Source organism: Lutra lutra, chromosome 1 (genome assembly GCF_902655055.1).
Source record: "Lutra lutra chromosome 1, mLutLut1.2, whole genome shotgun sequence".
Classification (NCBI taxonomy): Eukaryota; Metazoa; Chordata; class Mammalia; order Carnivora; family Mustelidae; genus Lutra; species Lutra lutra.
The window spans coordinates 61,009,099-61,031,879 of NC_062278.1; the positions used below are offsets into that span (position 1 = coordinate 61,009,099).

General features: G+C 38.4%; 1 protein-coding gene across 3 annotated transcripts in view; it reads right to left on the reverse strand.

The window, feature by feature from the left end:
* Positions 1-22,781, reverse strand: part of CFAP44 (cilia and flagella associated protein 44) — a 166,863-nt gene that overhangs the window by 106,743 nt on the left and 37,339 nt on the right. For all 3 annotated transcript variants that reach the window (XM_047724893.1, XM_047724889.1, XM_047724890.1), the window contains 8 exons: positions 16,558-16,713; positions 16,109-16,156; positions 15,254-15,353; positions 14,614-14,708; positions 11,313-11,522; positions 10,572-10,682; positions 5,643-5,804; positions 172-405 (listed from right to left, as the gene is read on the reverse strand). In XM_047724893.1, coding sequence (XP_047580849.1) covers positions 172-405; positions 5,643-5,804; positions 10,572-10,682; positions 11,313-11,522; positions 14,614-14,708; positions 15,254-15,353; positions 16,109-16,156; positions 16,558-16,713 — 1,116 coding nt within the window. The remainder of the gene's footprint in view (positions 1-171; positions 406-5,642; positions 5,805-10,571; positions 10,683-11,312; positions 11,523-14,613; positions 14,709-15,253; positions 15,354-16,108; positions 16,157-16,557; positions 16,714-22,781) is intronic.

A 22,781-nucleotide genomic window follows, 5' to 3' on the forward strand; every position in this document is an offset into this window, starting at 1 on the left:
GATGTTATAAAAACTGTAACTCACATTCATTCACCACAATTCACACCTTCAATAGTAGTTAATAAATGACCTTACCATAAGTTAGAAAGTAACAGTGTATTGGAAAATCATGATCATGAACTATATTTGATTAGAGCTGAGATAAAATTTATGTATTACATTGTTACTCACCAAAGAAACCCAGAACTTCCCAGGCTCAGAGTAAAATCCACAGAGGATGTGACAGGGAGTTGATGGAATAAAGATTTCAGGTAATGGCTCTTCTTCCTCTTCCTCCTCCTCCTCTAGTTGGAGTTCCTTTTCTCCATCTTCTCCCATCTCTGCTGCTAGCTGCTTCCTCCTTTCTTCCTTCTCCTTCTTCTTCAAATCCCTTAATGTCTTTCTCTTTTCTATTTCTATTAATCGCTTTTGCAAGAGACATTAAGATAGAAAAATAACTGTAAATCATTCATTTACAGTAAGGGATGACAAAATGAAAAACAGATTAGGGTTCTAGAAAAATTCACAGCTCTGATGTAAAATAATGTCATTTAAAAATAATTATCAATTTGGGGATATATTTCATCATTAACATTTTTAAATCATTTCTGTATTAACCCCGTCAATCCTAATTTTACAGAAATTATTTTCTCATTTTTTTTCCTAACAGAAGAACTAAATACAGTTTCTTCCAGTCTATCACCATCAACCCATGAATTAGGTAGATCAAAATAAGCCCTGAGAAAAGTTGTTCCTATTTTTAGTAATACTCTTAGACCCCTTGCATCTTTCAGACCTTTCAAAAGCCACCTAACACTGACATCCCTACCTCCCATCTTTTCCCTCTTTATTTCTTTTTTATCCCTCATAATTATCCAATTTATATGATCTCATCACATCAATCCCCTCCTCAAAATCACACGGTGGGAGGGGTGACTGAACAGCCTCTTCCCAACAAAAGAAAGGAGACACAGTAATGAGCGAAACCTCTATCCCCAAATGCTCTGAACTGCAGTGGGAATGGATAGTACTGAGAGAGCAGGAATAGATTTGTCTGCCTTGGGACACAGGGAAAAAAAAAAAGGCAAGGTCTAGGGATGCCTGGGTAGCTCAGTGGTTTAAAGCCTCTGTCTCTGGCTCAGGTCATGATCCCAGGATCCTGGGATCGAGCCCCACATCAGGCTCTCTGCTCAGCAGGGAGCCTGCTTCCTCCTCTCTCTGCCTGCCTCTCTGCCTACTTGTGCTCTCTGTCAAATAAATTAAAAAAATAAAAGGCAAGGTTTAAAAGAGAAACAAGTAAAAGGCGAAAGATTTATATGATCTGAAGAGAAACCAGAATATATCCAAAATCTATAAAGAACTTATCAAACTCAACACCCAAAGAACAAATCCAACCAAGAAATGAGCAGAAGACATGAACAGACGTTTCTCCAAAGAAGACATCCAAATGGCCAACAGACGCATGAAAAAATGCTCAACATCACTTGGCATCAGGGAAATACAAATGAAAACCACAGTGAAATACACCTCACACCAGTCAGAATGGCTAAAATTAACAAGGCAGGAAATGACAGATGTTGATGATATAGAAAAAGGGGAACCCTCCTACACTGCTGGTGGGAAAGTAAGCTGGAGCAGCCACTCTGGAAAACAGTATGGAGGGTCCTCAGAAAGTTGAAACAGAGCTACCCTACAACCCAGAACTACTAGGTATTTACCCTAAAGATACAAATGTAGTGATCCAAAGGGGCATCTGCACCCCAATGTTTATAGCACCAATGTCTACAATGGCCAAACTATGGAAGGAGCCCAGATGTCTATCTTGACAGATAAATAGATAAAGATGTGGTATGTATCTATAAATGGAATATTACTCAGCCATCAAAAAAAATGAAATCTTGCCATTTGCAACAACATGGATGGAACTAGAGGGTATCATGCTAAGCAAAATAAGTCAGTCAGAGAAAGACAACTGTCATATGATCTCACTGATGTGTGGAATTTAAGAAACAAAACAGAGGATCATAGGGGAAGAGAGGAAAAAATTAAATAAGATGAAACCAGAGAGGGAAGCAAACCATAAGAGACCCTTAATCATAGGAAACAAACGGAGGGTTGCTAGGGGGGATGGGGATGGGGATATGGGGTAACTAGGTGATGAACACTGGGGAGGCTATGTGTTATAATGAGTACTGGGGATAATATAAGACTGATGAGTCACAGACCTGTACCTCTGAAACAAATAATACATTGTATATTAACTAATTGAATTTAAATAAAAAATAAGTAAAATAGAGCAACTATTTTATTTATTATTTATAAATAAATAAAAGAGCAACTAGTATATAAAACAAGCAGCCTTAGAACCCTGCCAAACTGCAGGGAGATGCAGCAAATCTCTGCAGGACAGAAAGGCTGGCAAGTACCACAGATTATACTCCCCCTCCACCATGACAGTGTGAATGAGGGGAGCAAGATCTGGGCACCCTAACCAGCCTACCACATCAGTGAGCCCAAGGCACCTAGCCCCCACTAGCTCCAGTAATCTCACCAAGGAGGATCCAGGGAGGTATACACCAGGACACCCCTGGAGAGCACTCACCACAGCTCCACCTGTTGCATCACAGTGACACAGGTGCAAAGGATCCCTGAACTCTCCAGATCCACACCACATCTGCTAGGACACCCCCAATACAGAGTGCTCTGGAACCTCCTGGCTGATTCATGCTTTGGCACCAGCTGTCCCACCAGAAAGCCCCCTGTAGATAGCACAGGCATCCCCCAGCCCTGGATCCTATTACTCCACAAGGGCAGTCCCTGTGTAGCATACCCAGGGACCCCCAGCTTGTACCCACTCCACTTTCAGTTGTCCTACCAGGGCACCCTCACTGTGGAATGCTCTTAAACAACCTGGCTTATACCCATTTCCACTTCAGCTGTCTTGATAAGGTGTCTTCTACATGGAAAGCCCAGGGATTCCCTAGCTTACACCCACTTCAGCTTTAGCTGGCCTGACAGGGCACTCCTGCATAGTATGTCCTTGGACACCCTGGCCTGTTCCAGCCTGGCTTGTCACCCCATCAGGCCACTCCAGCTTGCACTGACTTCAGCTTCAGCTGGCCTGACAGGGCACCCTCTGCATATAGAGCCCCAGGATCCTCCAAATCAGCACCCAGTTCCATTTTAGCTGTCCTGCCAGGATGTCCACTGCATGAAGAGCCCTGGGACTTCCCCACTTACACCCACTTCAGCTCCAGTCATCTCACCAGGTCAGACACAGCATGGAATGCCCTGAAACCCTCAACCTACATCATCTGCAGCTCCAGCCAGCCAGAGGAAATTGCTAACTATATATAGGGGAGACCATACACAAGACCATTTCTTCAAATTTAGGAGAAGTAGCTGTCTTACCTAATTCACAAGAACAAACATGAAAGTCAAGAAAAATGGGGAGGCAGAGGAATACATTCCAAAAGAAAGAACAACACAAAACCTCCAAAAAAAGAACTAAATAAAAAGGAGATGTGCCATATGCTTTAAAAAAGAGTTCAACCAATGATCATAAAGATATTCAGCTTGCTAGAGAAAAGAGTAAAAGAACACAGTAGGCCTTCAACAAAGAAAAAATATTTTAAAAAACCAACAATGAAGAATATAATAACTGAAGTGAAGGGGGGAAAAGAACCACTAGAGGGAATCAACAGATTATGGATGCAGTAGAATGGATCAGTGATCTGGAACATAGGGTAACAGAAAGCATCCAAACTGAACAACAGAAAAAAAAAAATCAGGATAAGTTTGGAGATCTCTTGACAACATCAAGCAAACAAATATTCACATTATAGGGGTTCCAGAAGGAGAAAAAAAAAGATGCAGAAAATTCATTTGAAGACATACTAGCTTCAAAACATCACTAATCTGGGAAAAGAAACAGACATCCAGGTTTAAGAAGCACAGAAAGTTAAAAACAAGATGAACCCATGAAACATAATTATTAAAATGTCAAAGGTTAAAGATAAAGAGATTTGTAGAAGTAGCAAGAAAGTAGCAAGAAGTTACATACAAGGGAAACCCTACAAGGCTATCAGTTTTTCAGCAGAAACTTTGAAGGCCAGAGGGAGTGGCATTATATATTCAAAGTGTTGAAAGGAAAAAACCGAGAATACTACAACCGAGAATACTCTACCTGGCAAGGTTATCATTCAGAATAAAAGGAGAAAGAGTTTCCCAACCAAAGAAAAATTAAAGGGGTTTATCATCACTAAACTGGCCTTACAAAAATGTGAAAGGGATTTCTTTAAGTAGGGGAAAAAAAGCCATAATTAGAAGAAAATTATGAATTAAAAGATGCAAAATATGATGACATATACATAACATATAAAAAGTACAGCATAGGGAATATAGTCAATGGTACTGTACTAGTGTTGTATGGTGACAGGTAGTAGCTACACTTGTGAACACAGCATAATGTACAGTTTTGTTGAGTCACTATGTTGTGTACCTGAAACTGATATAACATTGTGTGTCTACTATACTGAAATAAGAATTTCTTCAAAGAACAAATGGGGGTGGGGAGGGAAGAAAAGGGAAAAAGAACTCATAATGGATCTCAATGGTCTTGAATTAAATTGAAATATCTTGGCTGGTATTTAAGGAGCCCAAGTGTTGGTCATAGATTTCTGCCACATCCCTCCAACATACTGCATCCCTCTGTCTCAACATTCCAGTCTTCATTTTTTAAAAACACCAGAAATTCTTACAACTCTGCTTTCCCTCAGGATGTTATTCCAGCTCTTATTGCCTTCCTCTCCTTTTTCATCCTCTCAAAATTCTTCTCATTTTTTTAAATACTAAATGTTCCCTCTATCTAGTCATCTTTGATCCCCTCTTACCCCCCCCATCAAACTCATATTTGTTTCACTCCACACCCCTAAAATTATTTTCTTTGCACTGTGATTTTAATATCCATTCACTACTGCCTTCTAATATAGTTGGCTGCTTTCTACCAGCTTATAAGCTCATAAAGTCAGGGTAAATGTCTTATTCTTCTTCATATTTCATCAGCACTTTTATACAATGGAATATTACTCAGCCATAAAAAAAGAATGAAATCTTGCCATTTGCAATGATGTGGATGGAGCTAGAGAATATTATACTAAGTGAAGTCAGTTAGAGAAAGACAAATCCATATGATTTCACTCATATGTAGGGCTTGGAAACAAAACATATGATCATAGGGGGAAGTGAGAGGCAAACCAAGAAACAGACTTTTTTTTTTTTTTTTCCAGAGGGGCATGCACCAGAGGAAAGGAGATGGGGGATGGGGTAGGTAGAAAATAGGGATTAAGGAGAGCACTTGTGATGAGTACCAGGTGATGTATGAAAGTGTTGAATCACTATACTGTATACCTGAAACTAAATATTACACTGTATGTTAACTGGAATTTAAATAAAAAAGTCAAGGAAAAAAAGATATTTTAAATTCTAAGAAAAACATTGGGGAGGGTACGTGCTATGGTGAGTGTTGAGAAATGTGTAAGCCTGATAATTCACAGACCTATACCCCTGGGGCAAATAATACATTATATGTTAATAGAAATAATTTTAAAAATTTTCTAAGAAAAAAACACATTAGAAGATAATGCTTCAAGGATATCTCATACCAGAATCTTAGACTTGACACTTGAGAAATGAAAACACTTTATGTCCATGTCTTTGATTTCATAGGAAACTACATCACGATTTTCCTCTTCCTCCTTTATGGTTGGAAGTGGAGTTTCAAGAACATAGCCATTCTCACAGATAATCAGTAAAGTACTGTCAGGCTGAAAAAGAAAGATTAACGTATCATTCACATTTAGGTGAATTTTTAGAAGCATAGCTCAAAAAGATCATAAATCAGGAAAAAATATAATTGCTATGTATATTAACCATTTTTTTAAAAAAAAAACTTTTTAAAGATTTTCATTTATTTATTTGACAGAGAAAGAGAGAGAGAGCCCACAAGCCCGGGGAGCTGCAGGCAGAGGGAGAGGAAGAAGCAGGGTCTCCGCTGAGCAGAAAGCCCAATGCAGGGCTCAATCCCAGGACCCTGGGATCATGACCTGAGCAGAAGGCAGACACTTAACCGACTGAGCCACCCAGGTGCCCATATACTAACCATTTTTTAAATCCTTAATCCCTCACTGCAATAATAAGTCATCTTATTAATCACTATACATAATCATTAATAAGCTAAGTGTTAACATTAGATTTAGATTTGTTTCCCTTACAGATGTCATAATACATTTTCTGAGCCAAAAATGGAGCTGTGAAGTATGTTAGTCCAAAAAGCAGAATACAGCGTTGGTGGTATAGTGGTGAGCATAGCTGCCTTCCAAAAAGCAGAATATTAAAATCAGGTTATCATTCAGAATAAAAGGCGAAGGAAAACCTGCAGTGTGTGGATGACATATCCAGTCTGAGCAGCCTTTGGTGGATCATTCTCTATCTGCCCCAGATCATTAAATGTGGATGTTCCCAAGGTTTTTGTCCTCTTCCCTCTTCTCTCACTCCATAAGCATTTCCTGGAAAATCTTATAACTAACATAAGGCTTCATTACCACTCACACACCATTAGATTCCAAATTAATTCATCTCTCTAGGCCAGACCATTCTCTCTTTTTTTAAGATGTTATTTATTTATTTGACAGAGATCACAAATAGGCAGACAGGCAGGTTGGTGGGGGGAGCAGGCTCCCTGATGAGCAGAGAGCCTGATGTGGGGCTTGATCCCAGGACCCTGGATCATGACCTGAGCCAAAGGAAGAGGTCTTAACTCACTAAGCCACCCAGGCGCCCCCAGACCATTCTCTTGATCTCCCAAAATCATATATTTAACCATGTCTGCAAAGTCCCCATCTCGATATTCTATAGACACATTATTCAAAATGTTTCTTCACTCAGTCATTTCATTCTATAATTATTATGTGTGCACTATGTATTCGGCATTTTGTGGGATGCTAAGGGTAAAATTATAAAAGAAAAATACAGCATCTGGCACTATGGAGCTTACCTCCAACAAGAGAGCTTGTCATTTAACAAATCATATAAATAAATGTAAATTATAACTGTGACAAGTGTTGCAGAGGTGCCACAAGAGCAAAGGAAGCTGTGCAAGTATTCCTGAGAAGGTGGTATCTAAGCTTCAAGGTGAAGGGGGAGTAGAATTACACAATAAGTTAGGGGAAGGATTGAGGGAGTATGCTTTACAAAGCAAATACCTTGTGCAAATATCCAGTGGCACGTTTGGGCTTACAAGGAAGTTATGGACTTGGATGGTAACACCCAGGTCAAGAGAACAGAATGAAAAGAGAGATTGGAACAGAGCTATAGGGAAACAATACTCAGTAATTGGGTGAGGAAGGCTGAAAAGGAAGGGCAAGATGTAGAATGTGGAACCAGCAGAGCATAAGGTCACAAAAGTTAAAGGGAGATGGTAATTCAGAGAATGTAAGGGTCAACAGAATCAAAGAAAGTAAGAGGTCAAGAAAGATGAGAACTGAAAATGTTAAGTTGACATCAGTGGTTTCTTTACAGGAGCAGACTTGGTAGAATGATGAGTCTAGATACTAGTCAAGAGCCTACAGGAATAATCAATCCTCTTGGAAAAGTCAGGAGAAAGATGGGGCAGTAACTAGAGGAGAATGGAAGGTTGAAGAATTTATTTTTTGTTCATGGAAGATACTCAAACACATTTAAATACCAATGGAAATGACCCAGTAAACAGGTCATTCATAGGAAATTATAATTGTGAGGTTAAATTTATGACAAGAGAAAATAAGTAGTATGAAATCTTGAAAAATTGGAAAACAGTATAATCCAAAGGAGGCGGCAGAACTGCCCTCGAATGGGAATGGAGAGGACATCTCTATTATAAAAAAGGGAAAAGGGCAGGTGGATGCACAGGTAACAGGATTTTATGTTGGGTAGTGGGAAGGTGAGGGATTCTTCTGCAACTTTTCCTCCTAACGACAAGTTGCCAACAGTTTGCGTGAGACCAAGAGGTCAAGCAGAATGCTGTGTTCTAGAGCTTTAGATATTCTTGAAGAGAAGAGAAGACAAAAGTTGAAGTTCAAATTTACAAAAACAATTAGGACTTGAGGGGATCCCAGAGAAAGGGGAATACAGAAAAGTGAACTTGACGTTCTGCTGGGCCTTTGCCTTAAAGCATTTACATGACTCTAAACTGTCTGGGAACAGATTTTGTTCATTTCCTTCAAATGTTCCATTAGTTTTCACTTCATCTATTTGAATGCTATTTACTCTTATGCATAGTATTATGCTTTCATCTAGGATATCAAAGAGGAAGCAGGGATGTTTAGAATGCAAATCAAAGAAGTTTGGTGAACCAATGAAGGGCAGGGTGGTTAGAGGTAGGGAAAAGGCTGGAATTTTCAAGATTTTCTGGTTATAGCAACAGAGAGGACAGTGGTCCCAGAATAACACAGGCAAAAGAACATGTCTTAGAGAAGCTCATGTGTTTCATTCAAACAGCTCAGAGTTATCCCCAGAAATTCAAAATTCTGCCCCAGAAATTCTGTTAATTCTACCTCCTACATAGCTCTTGTCCGCAGTCTTTCATACACTGGTCAAGTGTCTGGAACATAGCTCCCCAATAGATCTACCCACCTCTCATCTGCTTCCCCCATGCCTCACTGCTGCCCGGAGTGATCATGGTAGTGACCACGGCAGTCAGAATGAGTCTGTGTGTACATGTGGTACACCCTTATTGGAAACACAAATTATAAATAGCGGACAGAAGTTTAATGCATTCAGGAAGGCAGGAGGTCGGACCGTTGAGAACTAGTAGAAGCTAACAGCTATGGCTAACTGGGTAGCTGCAGCGTGCAGCGTATCAGTTACACTCGGTAAATTCCCTTTTTTCTCCATCTTTATTGAAGCATAACTGAAATAGAACACTGTATAAGCTTAAAGTGTACTATGTGATGGTTTGATACATGTATACATTGTGAAATGAGGGTAATTTGCTTTGACATTAGTAATTCCCAAATACAAGAAATACAGGCACTAATCTGCAGCACGGCCTGAAATAACTTTAGAATTATGTTGGGAGTTTTGGTCTCTTATGCCTATTAAAAAAAATTTAGCTTCAAAAAATAAAATTTAGCTTCTTATTTCAAAATAATTATTGATTCACAGGAAGTTACCAAGATAGTATAGAAAGGAATCATGTACCCTTCACCCAGTTTCTTCCATTGGTTACCTCTTATGCAACAATATCAAAACCAGGAAATTGACATTAATACAGAACATGTGTACAATTCTATGTCATTTTATCACATCTGTAGATTCATGGAACCATTCACGGTAATCAAGATGCAAAACTACCTCATTACCATTAGGGTCTTCAAGATGTCCCTTTGTAGTCACGCCCACCTCCTTCCCACCCACCATTTCTAACCTTTTTGGGTTTTTGACTTTGAATCTAGAGAAATTATTAAAGGATGCACATAATATCACATGTTGTGTTCATGCTTTAAAACCCAGGTCCCTTTGCAGCTTTCATTTCCTTCTCCTAAATCAACAGCACCCACCTTCTCTCCAACTACACATATCCCACCATTTCCTCAAAGTTAAGGTAGAATAATACAAAATAACAACTTATGTTAACTTATGCCCTTCTTTGTATTTCCCTGCTCTATATTCATAGCACATATTGTCTATACCACTGATATTTTAGTCACCATTTCCCTTGTGAAACCTTGTATTGTTCAGTGATAGTTTTTTAACTTCTAAAATAGGTACATTTTTTTCTCTTTCAGAAGAGATTGCTTTGTACTGCTTATTGACTCCATCGTCAGTGCCTAGCAAAGATGAAAACAATGAATATTTTTTTAAAAAGCTTTTTCTAGATACTATACTGTTGTAGCCCTTTTCTTTAGACAAGTTCAAGGTAGATTAATAGATGTTACTTCAATAATTCTGACACCTCCATACAGTTCAATAGGTATTATTATCCTAGAACCCAGGACAGCACCTGGTTTAGAAATTAAATCAACATTCAGATGACAGAATTATCTAATGCTCAAACTTAGGGAAATGAGAGGCATTAAATAAGATCAGTAACCAATCCTGAATCACCAACTGTTGTTAGGAAAAGAGTCAGTGGAAGATTCAAAGAGAAAATAGAGGTGGAAAGGGGCAGAAGCAAAGAGATAAAGATGAGGGCAAGGACATTCAGACCTTGGAACTGAACTTTTGAATGTCAAAAGGACTGATAGACCCAAGTCAACACATTCTGACATGTGCATCTCAATAAAGTCATCAGTGCTAAAGCAAAGCCTGATATAACCCAAAGTTTTGGGAGGGGAATCATGACCAACAATTTAGAGAATGGAAGAGAGAAGAGGTAATGAGTGTGATGTGGGACTCCTCAGTAATGCTCTACTAGCCAAGCTAAGAGCATCCCTGACCCCTCACTGCAGGACCCAGGAATGTGGCTAATAATTCCACCTGTTGTTCTCTCTTCCAGATCACTTCATTATGCTGTAATTGAGATTTAAACATGAAGACAAATACTAATTACTTACATGGGAGTTTGAAGACCATACTAACTGGCGAACAGGTCCAGGAGTAGTAATATACCCTATTGGCTTATAATCCTTTTCTACCTCAAAGAAGAAGACGGTTTGATCTTTACTCTAAGAAAAAGAGAAATACCCAAGAAATATGGGGTTTTTAAAAAATCTATTCCATAGAGTACAGAGTAGCACTTACTAGCTATAATATATCCTCTATATAACTATACCCACAATAATTATATTTCCCAGATTATTCTGGGAAAATTCTTATTTCAAATATTTGCTTCATTTCCCCCATGAGAACATTTGACAAACCAAGTGTTCCAGGATGTGTTTCTGAAAGAATGATCACTATACCTTACCTATACATAGGTTAACTCAAAAAATTCCACAAAGCATATGCTCACTTACTAATACATTAAAAATGTACAAGTTTATTCTCGTCACTTATGGCAATTCTGTTTAAGAACATACCTATGTGATAAAATATTGGTTATACATAACATAGGATCATAACTCCCAGGTAAAAACTTCTATTCATTTAAAATAAGCATTAGAACTCAATTTATAAGAAAATTTTGAGATGTCATGCACAGACTATACTAAAAGAATATGAACATAAAGAAACAAACTATGGGTTTATCTCTAAAATGTACATCAGCAAATAAGTTATCATCAAGTAGAAAGACAAATAAAAATAAGTTTAACCATGAAAGCTCAATAGGAAACAAAAAGAAATCTACCACTTACCCCTGTAGCTAGAATTTCTCCATCACGTTCATAAGCTAAGGCAGTGACACGAGCAGTATGGGGTTTGAAAACCTGTTTCAAATTAATATCTGCATCAGAAATTTTCTTCCGTCCTGCAAAAATTGTGAGTCCTTTTGGATCGTAAAGTTCAAGAATTCGAACCACCCCATCTTCGAATCCTGCAATAATCTGTGCTCCGGTGTAGCTTACCTTGGATAAAAATTAAATGCAACATATATGAAATTAGTTGATTAAGAAAGTTGTACTATGTAACAGATAATTCTATATTTTATTTAGCCAAGTAATTTAACATTGACTGCTCGTTGGTAAGTCCTTATACAACTTTCTGGTAACCTCCATCTATTCTAGTTCTTTATCACTGCTGCTGATGAGATGGGTAGACAATGGCAATCCAAACACTCAAGAAGCAAATGCTGGTGTAGTAGCTTGTCTACCATGTGCCAGGCACCTATCACCAGCAACTCAAGGGTGAGCATAAAGAGTTTGTCCCCGGTTTCACAGAATTTATGGTCTGGGGGAGGACAGACATTAATCATGCAGATGAGTATAAACTTATGAACAGAAATAAATGCTAAAGGAAAGACACAATATCTGAGGGCATATAACAAAGAAAGCTTACCTAGACCAAGGAAGAGATGGTGGAGCTGAGACCAGAAAGATGCCCAGAAATTAAGTTCAGGGAGATGGGAGAAGCATGCCTGGGAGAGGATATAGCTTGTGGAAAGGTCATGTGCAGAAAAGAAGCTAAAGAGAGAGTTAAGCAAGGCCCAGGTCACAAAGTGGCTTTCATGTCACATTAAGGATAGTCTTCATTCCAAGAGCAGTGAAAAGCCATTGAAATGTTTTCAGTTGGGGGTTTGGGTATGTTGTGTGCATATGTATACATGTGTGTGTCTGTGTGTGTGTATAGAGGGTAACATGATCAGATTTGCTATTTTGGAAAAGCCATCTTAGCTTCATTGTGCAAAACAGAACTGAGACGGCCTAGATAGGATGCAGGGAGACCTTTGGCAAGACCTTTAAAGCAATGGCTGCCTCACTCCAGGAGAGTGATTGTGGTCACTTGGTCTAAGATGGTATCATGGAGAGGAAGGATATGGGCATAGTTTAGAGAAAGCTATAATGACCCTATTTGGTGATGACTGAATACAGGGGAGAAGGACAGAGGGAGGTGTCAAGGATGACTGAGACATTTATTGAGATAGGAAACCACGGAAGGGAGCCAAGTGTCTGTGTGGTTTGTTGTTGCTATTACTGTTTTGGAGGCCAGCAGAGTATCATGAATCTAGTCTTGGACGTGTTGGGTTTGAGGTCCCCTGGAGATCTCAAAATGAGGAAAGCACATAGCCGGCATCTCAGAGAAGTCTGGGCTAAAGAAAAAAATCTAGCAGTGTCCCAATATACTAAATCTGCTGTCTTGGGAGGCATTCAGGAGAAAGGCAAGAGCCCTGATATTCTTTAGAGCAGAGTGATCATCACTAAGACCAGGCAGTCAGGAGAGTCTTGGTAATAAGAAAAAACTATTCCATCCAACTCCTGTTGAATGTTGTTCATTCAATAAATATTTGCTATGTGTCCAAATGTACTATAGAGGCACTAGAGGTTCAAAGTAGAATAGAGTGTAATTGTCACCCATGAAGAACAGTCTGGTGGGAAAGAGACAATAAAGCAATTCATCTTAGCGCATTGTGTAAAGGTTCATAAAATTAGTATATACATAGTCCTTTAAAAAAAAAAAATCACAGAGGAAGGAGTGCCTAGCTCTACCTGAATGAAGGTAGGGTCACAGAGGGCTATGCAGAGAGGATGTCTGACCTGAGCTGAGCCATAAAGATATGGAGTTTTCTAGAGAAGCAAAAGGGTCTAAAGATGAGGCATTTAATTCTAGCATGGTATCCAATGATCAGTACTTGGATAGGAGGCTAAAAAAGGAAACATTCTATGGACATTGCACAGCCATCTGTATAAATGATTTAATTATATGGCTATAATTGAAATACTTCAGGTAAGAATATAAATGAAGCGGGACAAAGAGTCACCCTGGTTTGGTAAGACAAACACTCTGTGGGTTTCTCCTTATTCTAAACTTTTCATTGTTCTGCCTCTAATGCCAGGCCTGAGTTCTTACTTCTGGTCTTGATTCCATCCATTTCCACATTTATCTTGGTCCTGGAACAATTTCTATTTGATTTCAACCCAAAACAGTAAGGATAAAAATTCCTCAAATACGCCCATGATATTTTAAAAACTTGGCTGCAAATTCTTTGGCATGTCCCCCATAAAGAGATGCCATTTAGGTCCCTTCCCTCCTTGAATCTGGGTGGGCCTTGTGACTGCTTCACTCAGGTGAGTACAGTACAACTGACATTATATGACTTCCAAGTCTCGTTCTAAAAGGCCCACAGCATCTGCCTGTTTATTGGAACACTAGATCTTAAAGCCCTGAGCTGCCATTTAAGAAGTATGTGCCTACCCTGAGGCCACCATGCTGTGATGAAGAAGAAGCCCCATGAAGAAGCTTTTAGGTAGGCACTCCTATTGACAGCCCAGCTTAGCCCAGTCTTCAGTCTAGGTGCCAGACTGATGAGAAAGAAGGCTTTACATGATTCCAGGACCCAGACACAATGAAGCAGAGACAATCCACTGCTGTTGTCACTGGTCTGATTTCCCAATCCAGACAGCATATGAGCAAAATAAAAAGACTGCTGTTTTATGCCACTACATTTTGCAGTAGTTCGGTACATAGCAATAGATAACTAGGACAACTCCCTATCTGCCTAAAATTTTTTCCATAGGCCTTATTATCAAACATATCACATACATTACTTATTTTTCTTTATTGTCCACTTCTGCCTCCTCTCTCCCACTAAAGTGTAAGATGCATGTGGGCAAGTATTTTTGTCTTTCTGTTCATTGCTATAGTCCCAGAAGCTAGACCAAGACCCAGCACATTGCAGGCAGGCTGGGAATATAAACAGAAGAAATGAAATCACAGTCAGCTAGATGATAGATACACAAAATTCTGTTGAGTAATTATTTTATAATATGAAATGATTACTAACTTGCAAGTGGCATAAAAATAGATTTTTATTAAAACAGGACCAAAACCACAAAAGCAAGGTCATATGATTTCTATCAAATTCTGAATGAGTGAATAAACTAAGTTAAAAGTTTTATTCTTCTCCAAAATCCAGAGTCATAAAATAGATTTCTAAGCAATAGCACTGATATATTATATTTACCAATACATTCCAGGAGAAGTTTGTTATCATTAACTCACCAGTTGGGGTACCCAAGCAAGGGCAGTACCTCCCTGTTTGAATTTCATCCGAGCCAAAGGCGTTTTGCTAGCAAAATCATAGATTCGAACAGAGCCTACAGAAAGACAGTTTTAAAAGAAACAAATTATATATATATGTCATCTTTTAAAATAAACTTGGCTCACTTAACATGTTAAGCATTATAACAAATTTCATACATAAATAAACTAATAATCTAATAAGTTTTCTTTAGTCAAAAATTTACATGAATACCCTCAACCAGGTAACTTGTAATCATGGATAATAAAGTGAACAACTGATGACTGACTGATGGATTAATTTCACTTTGCATAACCCACAAAGATTCACCATGCATCAAGGAAGGAGGAAGGTGAAAAAAAAAAAAAAGGTAAGGCATGAATGTGGATAATACCAAAATGAATGGCATATTTGTAACTTACCATATCCTTAATCTTTCACAATAACCAAGGCTGATGTACTTTAGTTCCTCTCTCCTCCACAAAAACTCACTTCACTTGCATCGAGAGGCTTACCTTTTGGAAAAGTTCTCAAATGCTTTTCATCAAACATATATAAAATTTGGGGTGGAAAACAAAACAAAAAAGACCAGATGTATTTTCATTTAGAGTTCCTACTCACAATCCAAGGCAGTAGTGGCCATGAGGTAAGTGAGGGGAGAGACTGCCAAGGCTTCAACAGCTCCAGAATGGAAGGAGAAGAGGCAGTCTGGATCTTGAGTCTGATAATAAAAAGAAATCCCATTAGATCTTAAAGAAAAGTTAACATCAAATTAAGGTCAAGTTTTTAAAAAATATATAAATAAAACCCTATAACACATGTGTGATTTTATCTGAATAGAAATTTTTAAAAGCATAATAGGTTGGGGTGCCTGGGTGTCTCAGTCAGTTAAGCATCTGACTCTTAGTTTCTGCTCAGGTCATGATCTCAGGGTGGGGAGATCAAGTCCCAAGTCAGGCTCCATGCTCAGCAGGGAGTCTACTTGAGATTCTCTCTCTCCCTCTCCCCTTATCCCTCCCATCTCTAAAATAATAAATAAATCCTTTTAAAAAACAAAGCATAAAAGGCTAGAAAGAGTTCTGGACTTTGGAATTAGGAGAAACAGTACTGGCTTCACACTTGAAGGCTTTCCATTTCCTCACCAGTAAAATGAGGTGATGACAACTGTCCACCCATTCATCAGGGTAGCTATGAGGGATGCAGAAGATAAAATAAATGAAAATACCATAAGTTTATGACAACTGTAAAGCACTGGATAACATGAGGCATTATCATTACTACTTTTCTAGTAAAGTTTGCTGAGATAGTTCATTTTTTAAATAAAATCAGAGAGAGAATAAATTCTCAGGACTAGGACAGGTTGGACAAGTTTTTGATGGGAACAATGATCAAATATAGAGAAAGACAAAATATTTTTTAAAGAAGAATAACAGACTTTTGTTATAAGAATTAGGGGGGGAAAAAGAGACAACTTACAATATTTGAAAAACTAAGGTCAAGCTTCCATATGGCTCCATTGGCATCCTAAAAAATTAAATAACCAAGACTAGTTCATCATTTTTAACTCTTATCAAATGAAAAGAATTTTCTTCTAGTTAAAGAACAAACAATAATATCAAAACCTTACATATGTTTTAAAGTGTGACGAAAATGTAACAAAAGCAACTGCTATATATCTTAGAACACACAATAAAGGAAACATTTTCATAATATATATATAGTCAGTTTAATATAATAAGAATGCTAATTGGTTTTTTGTGTATAAAGTACAGGTTAACTAAATACCAAAATTCAGGTAGTCTTCATTGACTTATCAATAGTAGTCTTAATAGTAAAATGGACTTATAGTGACAATAAATTATGTTATGATTTTAATTTTTTGTCTAGGTAACTTTAAAGAGCCAAGAGGGAAGAACACAACTTACCTGAGCTAACCAAAAATTACTTCCAATCTCGTTCATTTTTATCATAGAAAAGAGTTTGACATTCTTGCCTACTTGAAGTTCATTAATGGGTTCGATCTCTAACAATCCAGTATCATCAATAGAATCAGCAGTGTCTACTGTCTCAAAATCCCAGATCTTATAAAATAAGAAAATATGTTAATCAATGAGCAGTTTCTGAATTTATATTTTCTATAAGAAGGGGCCCTGATTGATGGCAGAGGAGTAGGAGACCTTAGTTTCATCTGGTCCCAGGAATTCAGCTAGGTAGCTATCAAATCACTCTGAACATCTGTGAACTCAACTGGAGATATAGAAAAAGAATAGCTGCAACTCTACAAATAGAACAGTGACCATTTCCTGCAAGGTAGAAGGTGTGGAGAAGTGAATCCAAGGCGATATATGGAAGGACAGACCATGGGGGTGGGGGAGGAATCTTCCATAAGCCAGCTACCAGAAAGTGATATAGCAGCACAGCACAAAATCAGAACTTTTAGAAGTCTGCTCCTGTGAGGGATGTCCCGCCTGAAAGGTGATCAGGTGGTAAAACAGGCAGAATCTTAGCTGGGACAGTATGGTCTCAAGGTCACAGGAAGACCTGTGGTGCCTGAAAGCTGCAGAGCTCCTAGGCATTGGAGTGAGGAAGCCAGCTCCTATCAGTGAGCCCAGGAGAGGGCTCTCAGCTCAGGGTTGCCATAAACCATGAACTGTGGCACAGTCATTCCACTGCTCTCTGAGTAGGAGCCCAACAAGTGGCAGAACTGGGGAGACTCCTCTTCCTCCCCGAGGAAGAGTGGTATGGTGGGTGTGCCAGAGAGGTTGCAGGGTTTAGAGACTCAAAACAGGGTTGCATGCCTGAGGTTGGAATGCTCGATCACAGGCTAAGTGAGCACAGAGTGTGGATGGAGACCAAGGAGATGGGAGTGAAGGACTGCTTTTCTCTGAGGGCTCACTGAGGAGTGGGGCCCCAAGCTCTAGGCTCTGGGGCTAGAGATTGGGAGGCCACCATGTTCATTCTCATCCTCTAAAGCTGTGTGGAAAGTCTTCAGGAACAAAAGCCACATAGAGCAATCCTCAGGAGCTGCTTACTTAGCCTGGCCCCCTGCCATAGGCAGTGAAATTTAGCCTGGGGCAAAGACACCTGAAAATCAGCAAAACAGGCTCTTTCCCCAGAAGATCAGCAAGAACATCCAGTTAAGAACAAGTTCACTGATTGTAGGGAACTGCAAAATTCCAGTGCTAGGGGAAAATAGTCTATAGAATTCATGGGGTTTTTGCCCATGATTCTTTAGTCTTCCATTTTTTATTTTTTTCTCTTTCCCCTTTCAACCAATTTCTCATTTTATCAACTCTTTTTTAAAAAATCTTTTTAATTTTCATTTTTATAGTAACATTGTATCTTTTCATTGTATTTAATTTTATTTTTGTATACATATAATTTTATCTTTCTTTACATTTTGGGATGCAGTTTCTTCTAACCAACTAAAATACACCCCGAATCTAGTGTATAGTTCTGTTCTCTTCACTTGTCTAATCATATTATTTTCTCTTCTTCTTTTCTTAAATCTTTTTTCTTTTCGTTAGTCTTTTTAAATTTTCATCTTTACAGTTACATTCCAACATTGCAATGTATTATATTTTTTTTCTTTCTTTACTATTTTGAAATCTAGTTTCTTCTAATCTACCAAAACACACCCAAAATCTGGTGTATGGCTCTGTTCTATTCACCAGCCTGATCATATTCTCTCTCCACCCCCACCCTGACCAACACACCCCCCACCACCACCCAGTTCAGGTCTCTTCTGATTTGTTAAGTGTGTATTTCTCTGGGGTCATTGTTGCCCTTTAAGTATTTTGTTCTCTTGTTCATCTATTCTTCTATGGACAAAATGACAAGATGGGAAAACTCACCTCAAAAAAGAGAGCAAGAGGCACTACTGACTGCCAGGGACCTAATTAATATGGACATTAGTAAGATGTTGGAATTAGAGTTCAAATAATTATTATAAAGATACTGGCTGGGTCTGAAAAAAAAAAGCATAGAAGACACTAGGGAATCCCTTTCTGGTGAAATAAAAGAACTAAAATCTAATCAAGTTGAAGTCAAAAAGGCTATTAATGAGATTTAATAAAAAATGGAGGCTCTAACTGTGAGGAAAAATGAGGCAGAAGAGAGAGTTAGTGATATAGAATATCAAAATGATAGAGAATAAAGAAGCTAAGAAAAAGATAAACAGCTATTGGATCATGAGGGAAGAATTTGAGAGACAAGTGATAACATAAAGTGAAACAATATTAAAATAGTTGGGCTCCCAGAAGAAGAGGAAAGAGAGAGAGAGGAGCAGAAGGTATATTGGATCAAATTATAATGGAGAACTTCCCTAATCTGGGGAAGGAACCAAGCATTCAAGCCCAGGAGGCTCAAAGAAACCCACTCAAAAAAAAAAAAAAAAAAAAATCAAGAAAAATAAGTCAGCACTGGGGTGCCTGGGTGGCTCAGACATTAAGCATCTGCCCTCGACTCAGGTCATGATCCCAGGGTCCTGGAATCAAGGCCTGCACTGGGTTCCCTGCTCAGTAGGAGGCCTCCTTCTCCCTCTCCCACTCCCCGTTTGTGTTTCCTCTCTTGCTGTCTGTCAAATAAATAAATAAAATCTTAAAAAAAAAAAATAGGTCAACACCTCGACATATAATAGTAAAACTCACAAATCTCAGAGACAAAAAGAAAATCCTAAAAGCAGCTTGAGACAAGAGGTCCATAACCTACAAGGGTAGAAATATTAGACTGGCAGCAGATCTATCCACAGAACCCTGGCAGGCCAGAAAGGACTGGCACGATATATTCAGGGTACTAAATGAGAAAAATATGCAGCCAAGAATATTTTATCCAGCTAGGATGTCATTCAAAATAGAAGAGATAAAAACCTTCTAGGACAAACAAAAACTAAAAGAATTTGTGATCGCTAAACCAGCCCTTCAAGAAATGTTAAAAGTTGGGGTGCCTGGGTGGCTCAGTGGGTTAAAGCCTCTGCCTTCAGCTCAGGTCATGATCCCAGGGTCCTGGGATCAAGCCCCGCGTCAGGCTCTCTGCTCAGGAGGGAGCCTGCTTCCCCCTCTCTCTTTCTGCCTGCCTCTCTGCCTATTTGTGATCTCTGTCTGTCAAATAAATAAATAAATAACTTAAAATTAAAAAAAAGAAAGAAATATTAAAAGTGATCCTTTAAGTGAAGAGAGAGCCAAAAAGTAATGCAGTTCAGAAAGGAACAGAGACAACATACAGAAACAGTGACTTTACAGGTAATACAATAGCACTAAAATCATATCTTTCAATAGTTACTCTGAATGTAAATGCACTAATTGCCCCCCAGTCAAAAGACACAGGGTATCAGATTGGATTAAAAAGCAAGTCCCATTGATAAGCCATATTGAAGACTCACTTTAGACCCAAAAACACCTCCACATTAAAAGTGAAGGGGCAGAAAACCATTTTTCATGCTAATGGGCATCAAAAGAAACCTGAGATGGCAATCCTTATATCAGACAAATTAGATTTTAAATCAAAGACTGTAAAAAGAGATGAGGAAGGACACTATATCATAATTAAAGGGTCTATCCAGCAAGAATATTTAACAATTGTAAATATTTATGCCCTTAACATGGGTACAGCCAATTATATAAGCAAATTACTAACAAAATCAAAGAAACACATCAATAATAATACAATAATAGTAGGGGATGTTACACCCCACTCACTGCAATGGACAAATCATCTAAGTGGAAGATCAATAAGAAAACAAGGGCTTTGAATGACACACTGGACCAGATGGACTTCACAGGTATATTCAGAGCATTCCATCCTGAAGCAAGAGAATACACCTTTTTCTCAAGTACACATGGAACATTCTCCAGAACAGATCACATACTGGGTCACAAATCAGTTCTCAACTAGTACCAAAAGATTGGGATCATTCCCTGCATATTTGTGGACCACATGCTTTGAAACTAGAACTCAATCATATGAGGAAATTTGCAAAAAAAAAAAAAAAAAAACCACAAAAAACAAAAAACCCTCATATACGTAGAGGCTAAAGAGCATCCTACTAAAAAGTGAATGGGTCAACCAGGAAATGAAAGACGAATTTAGGGGCACCTGGGTGGCCCAGTCAGTTAGGCATCTGCCTTCAGCTTAGGTCATGGTCCCAGGATCCTGGGATCGATCCCCACATTGGACACCCTCCTCAGCAGGGAACCTGCTTCTCACTCTTCTCCCACTACTTCTCTCTCTCACTACTTCTCTCTCTCTCTCTCTCTCTCTCACTACTTCTCTTTCTCTCTCGGCATCTATCTCTCTCTCTCTCGGCATCTCTCTCTCGGCATCTCTCTCTCTCTCTCGGTATTTCTCTCTCTCTCTCAGTATTTCTCTCTCTCCCTCTTCCTCTCTCTCTCTCAGTATTTCTCTCTCTTCCTCTCAAATAAAATAAATAAAAATCTAAAAGAAAAGGAATTTTAAAAATTCATGGAAACAAATGAAAATAAAAATACAACTCTTCAAAACCATTAGGATGCAGCAAAGGCAGTCCTTAGAGGGAAGCATATAGCAATACAAACCTTTCTCAAAAATTAAGTTCTCAAATATAAAACCTAACATTACATCTAAAGGAGCTAGAGGAAGAACAGCAGATAAAGCCTAAACCCAGCAGAAGAGAATTAATAAAGATTAGAGCAGAAATCAATTAAATATAAACCAAAAGAACAGCAGAACAGATCAACAAAACTAAGAGCTGGTTCTCTGAAAGAATTAATAAAACTTATAAACCCCTGGTCAGACTTACCAAAAATTAAAAAGAAAGGACCAAAATAAATAAAATCATGAATGAAAGAGGAAAGATCACAACCAACACTGAAGAAATACAAACAATTATAAGAACATATTATGAGCAACCATATGCCAACAAATTAGGCAATCTTGAAGAAATGGATACATTCCTAGAGACATAAAACTATCAAAACTGAAACAGGAAGAAATAGAAAACCTGAACAGACCCACAACCAGCCAGGAAATTGAAGCAGTAATCAAAAAAAAATCTCCCAACAAACAAGAGTCCAGGGTCAGATGGCTTCCCAGGGGAATTTTATCAAATATTTAAAGAAGAATTAATACCTATTTTTCTGAAGCTGCTTGAAAAAAAAGGAAGGAAGGAAGGAAGGAAGGAAGGCAGGCAAGAAAGAAAGAAAGAAAGAAAGAAAGAAAGAAAGAAAGAAAGAAAAGGAAAACTTCCAAACTCATTTGATGAGGCCACCATTACCTTAATCACAAAACCAGATAAAGACCCCACCAAAAGAGAATTACAGACCACTATCCCTGATGAAGATGGATGTCAAAATTCTCACCAAAATACTAGCTAATAGAATCCAGCAGTACATTAAAAGGATTATTCACCACAACCAAGTGGGATTTATACCTGGGCTGCAAGGGTGGTTCAATATCCATAAAGCAATCAATGTGATACACGACATTAATAAGAAAAGAACAAGAACCATATGATCCCCTCAGTAGATGCAGAAGAAGCATTTTGACAAAGTACACCTTTTTTCTTTTAAAGGTTTTATTTATTTGTCAGAGCACAAGCAGAGGAGGGGTAGAGGGAGAGCAGTCTCCATGCTAAGCAAGGAGCCCAATGCAGGACTTGATCCCAAGACCCTGAGATCATGACCTGACCAAAAGGCAGGTGCTTAACTGACTAAGCCACCCAGGTGTCCCTACAGTATCCTTTCATAAAACTCTTCAGTGGGTCATAGAGGGAATATACCTCAATATCATAAAAGCTATATATAAATAGCCTACAGCAAATATCATTCACAATGGGGAAAAACTTAGAGCGTTTCCCCTAAGGTCAGGAACATGGCAGAGATGTCCACTATCACTACTCTGTTCAACACAGTACTAGAAGTCCAAATCTCAGCAATCAGACAATAAAAAGTAATAAAAAGCTACCAAATGGGCAAAGAAGTCATCAAATTTTCACTCTTTGCAGATGACATGATATTCTATGTAAAAAACCCAAAATACTCCACCCCAAAATTGCTAAAACTCATTCAGGAATTCAGCAAAGTGGCAGGATATAATCAATGTACACAAATTCAGTTGCATTTCTTTTTTTTTTTTTTTTAAGATTTTATTTATTTATTTGACAGAGAGAGAGATC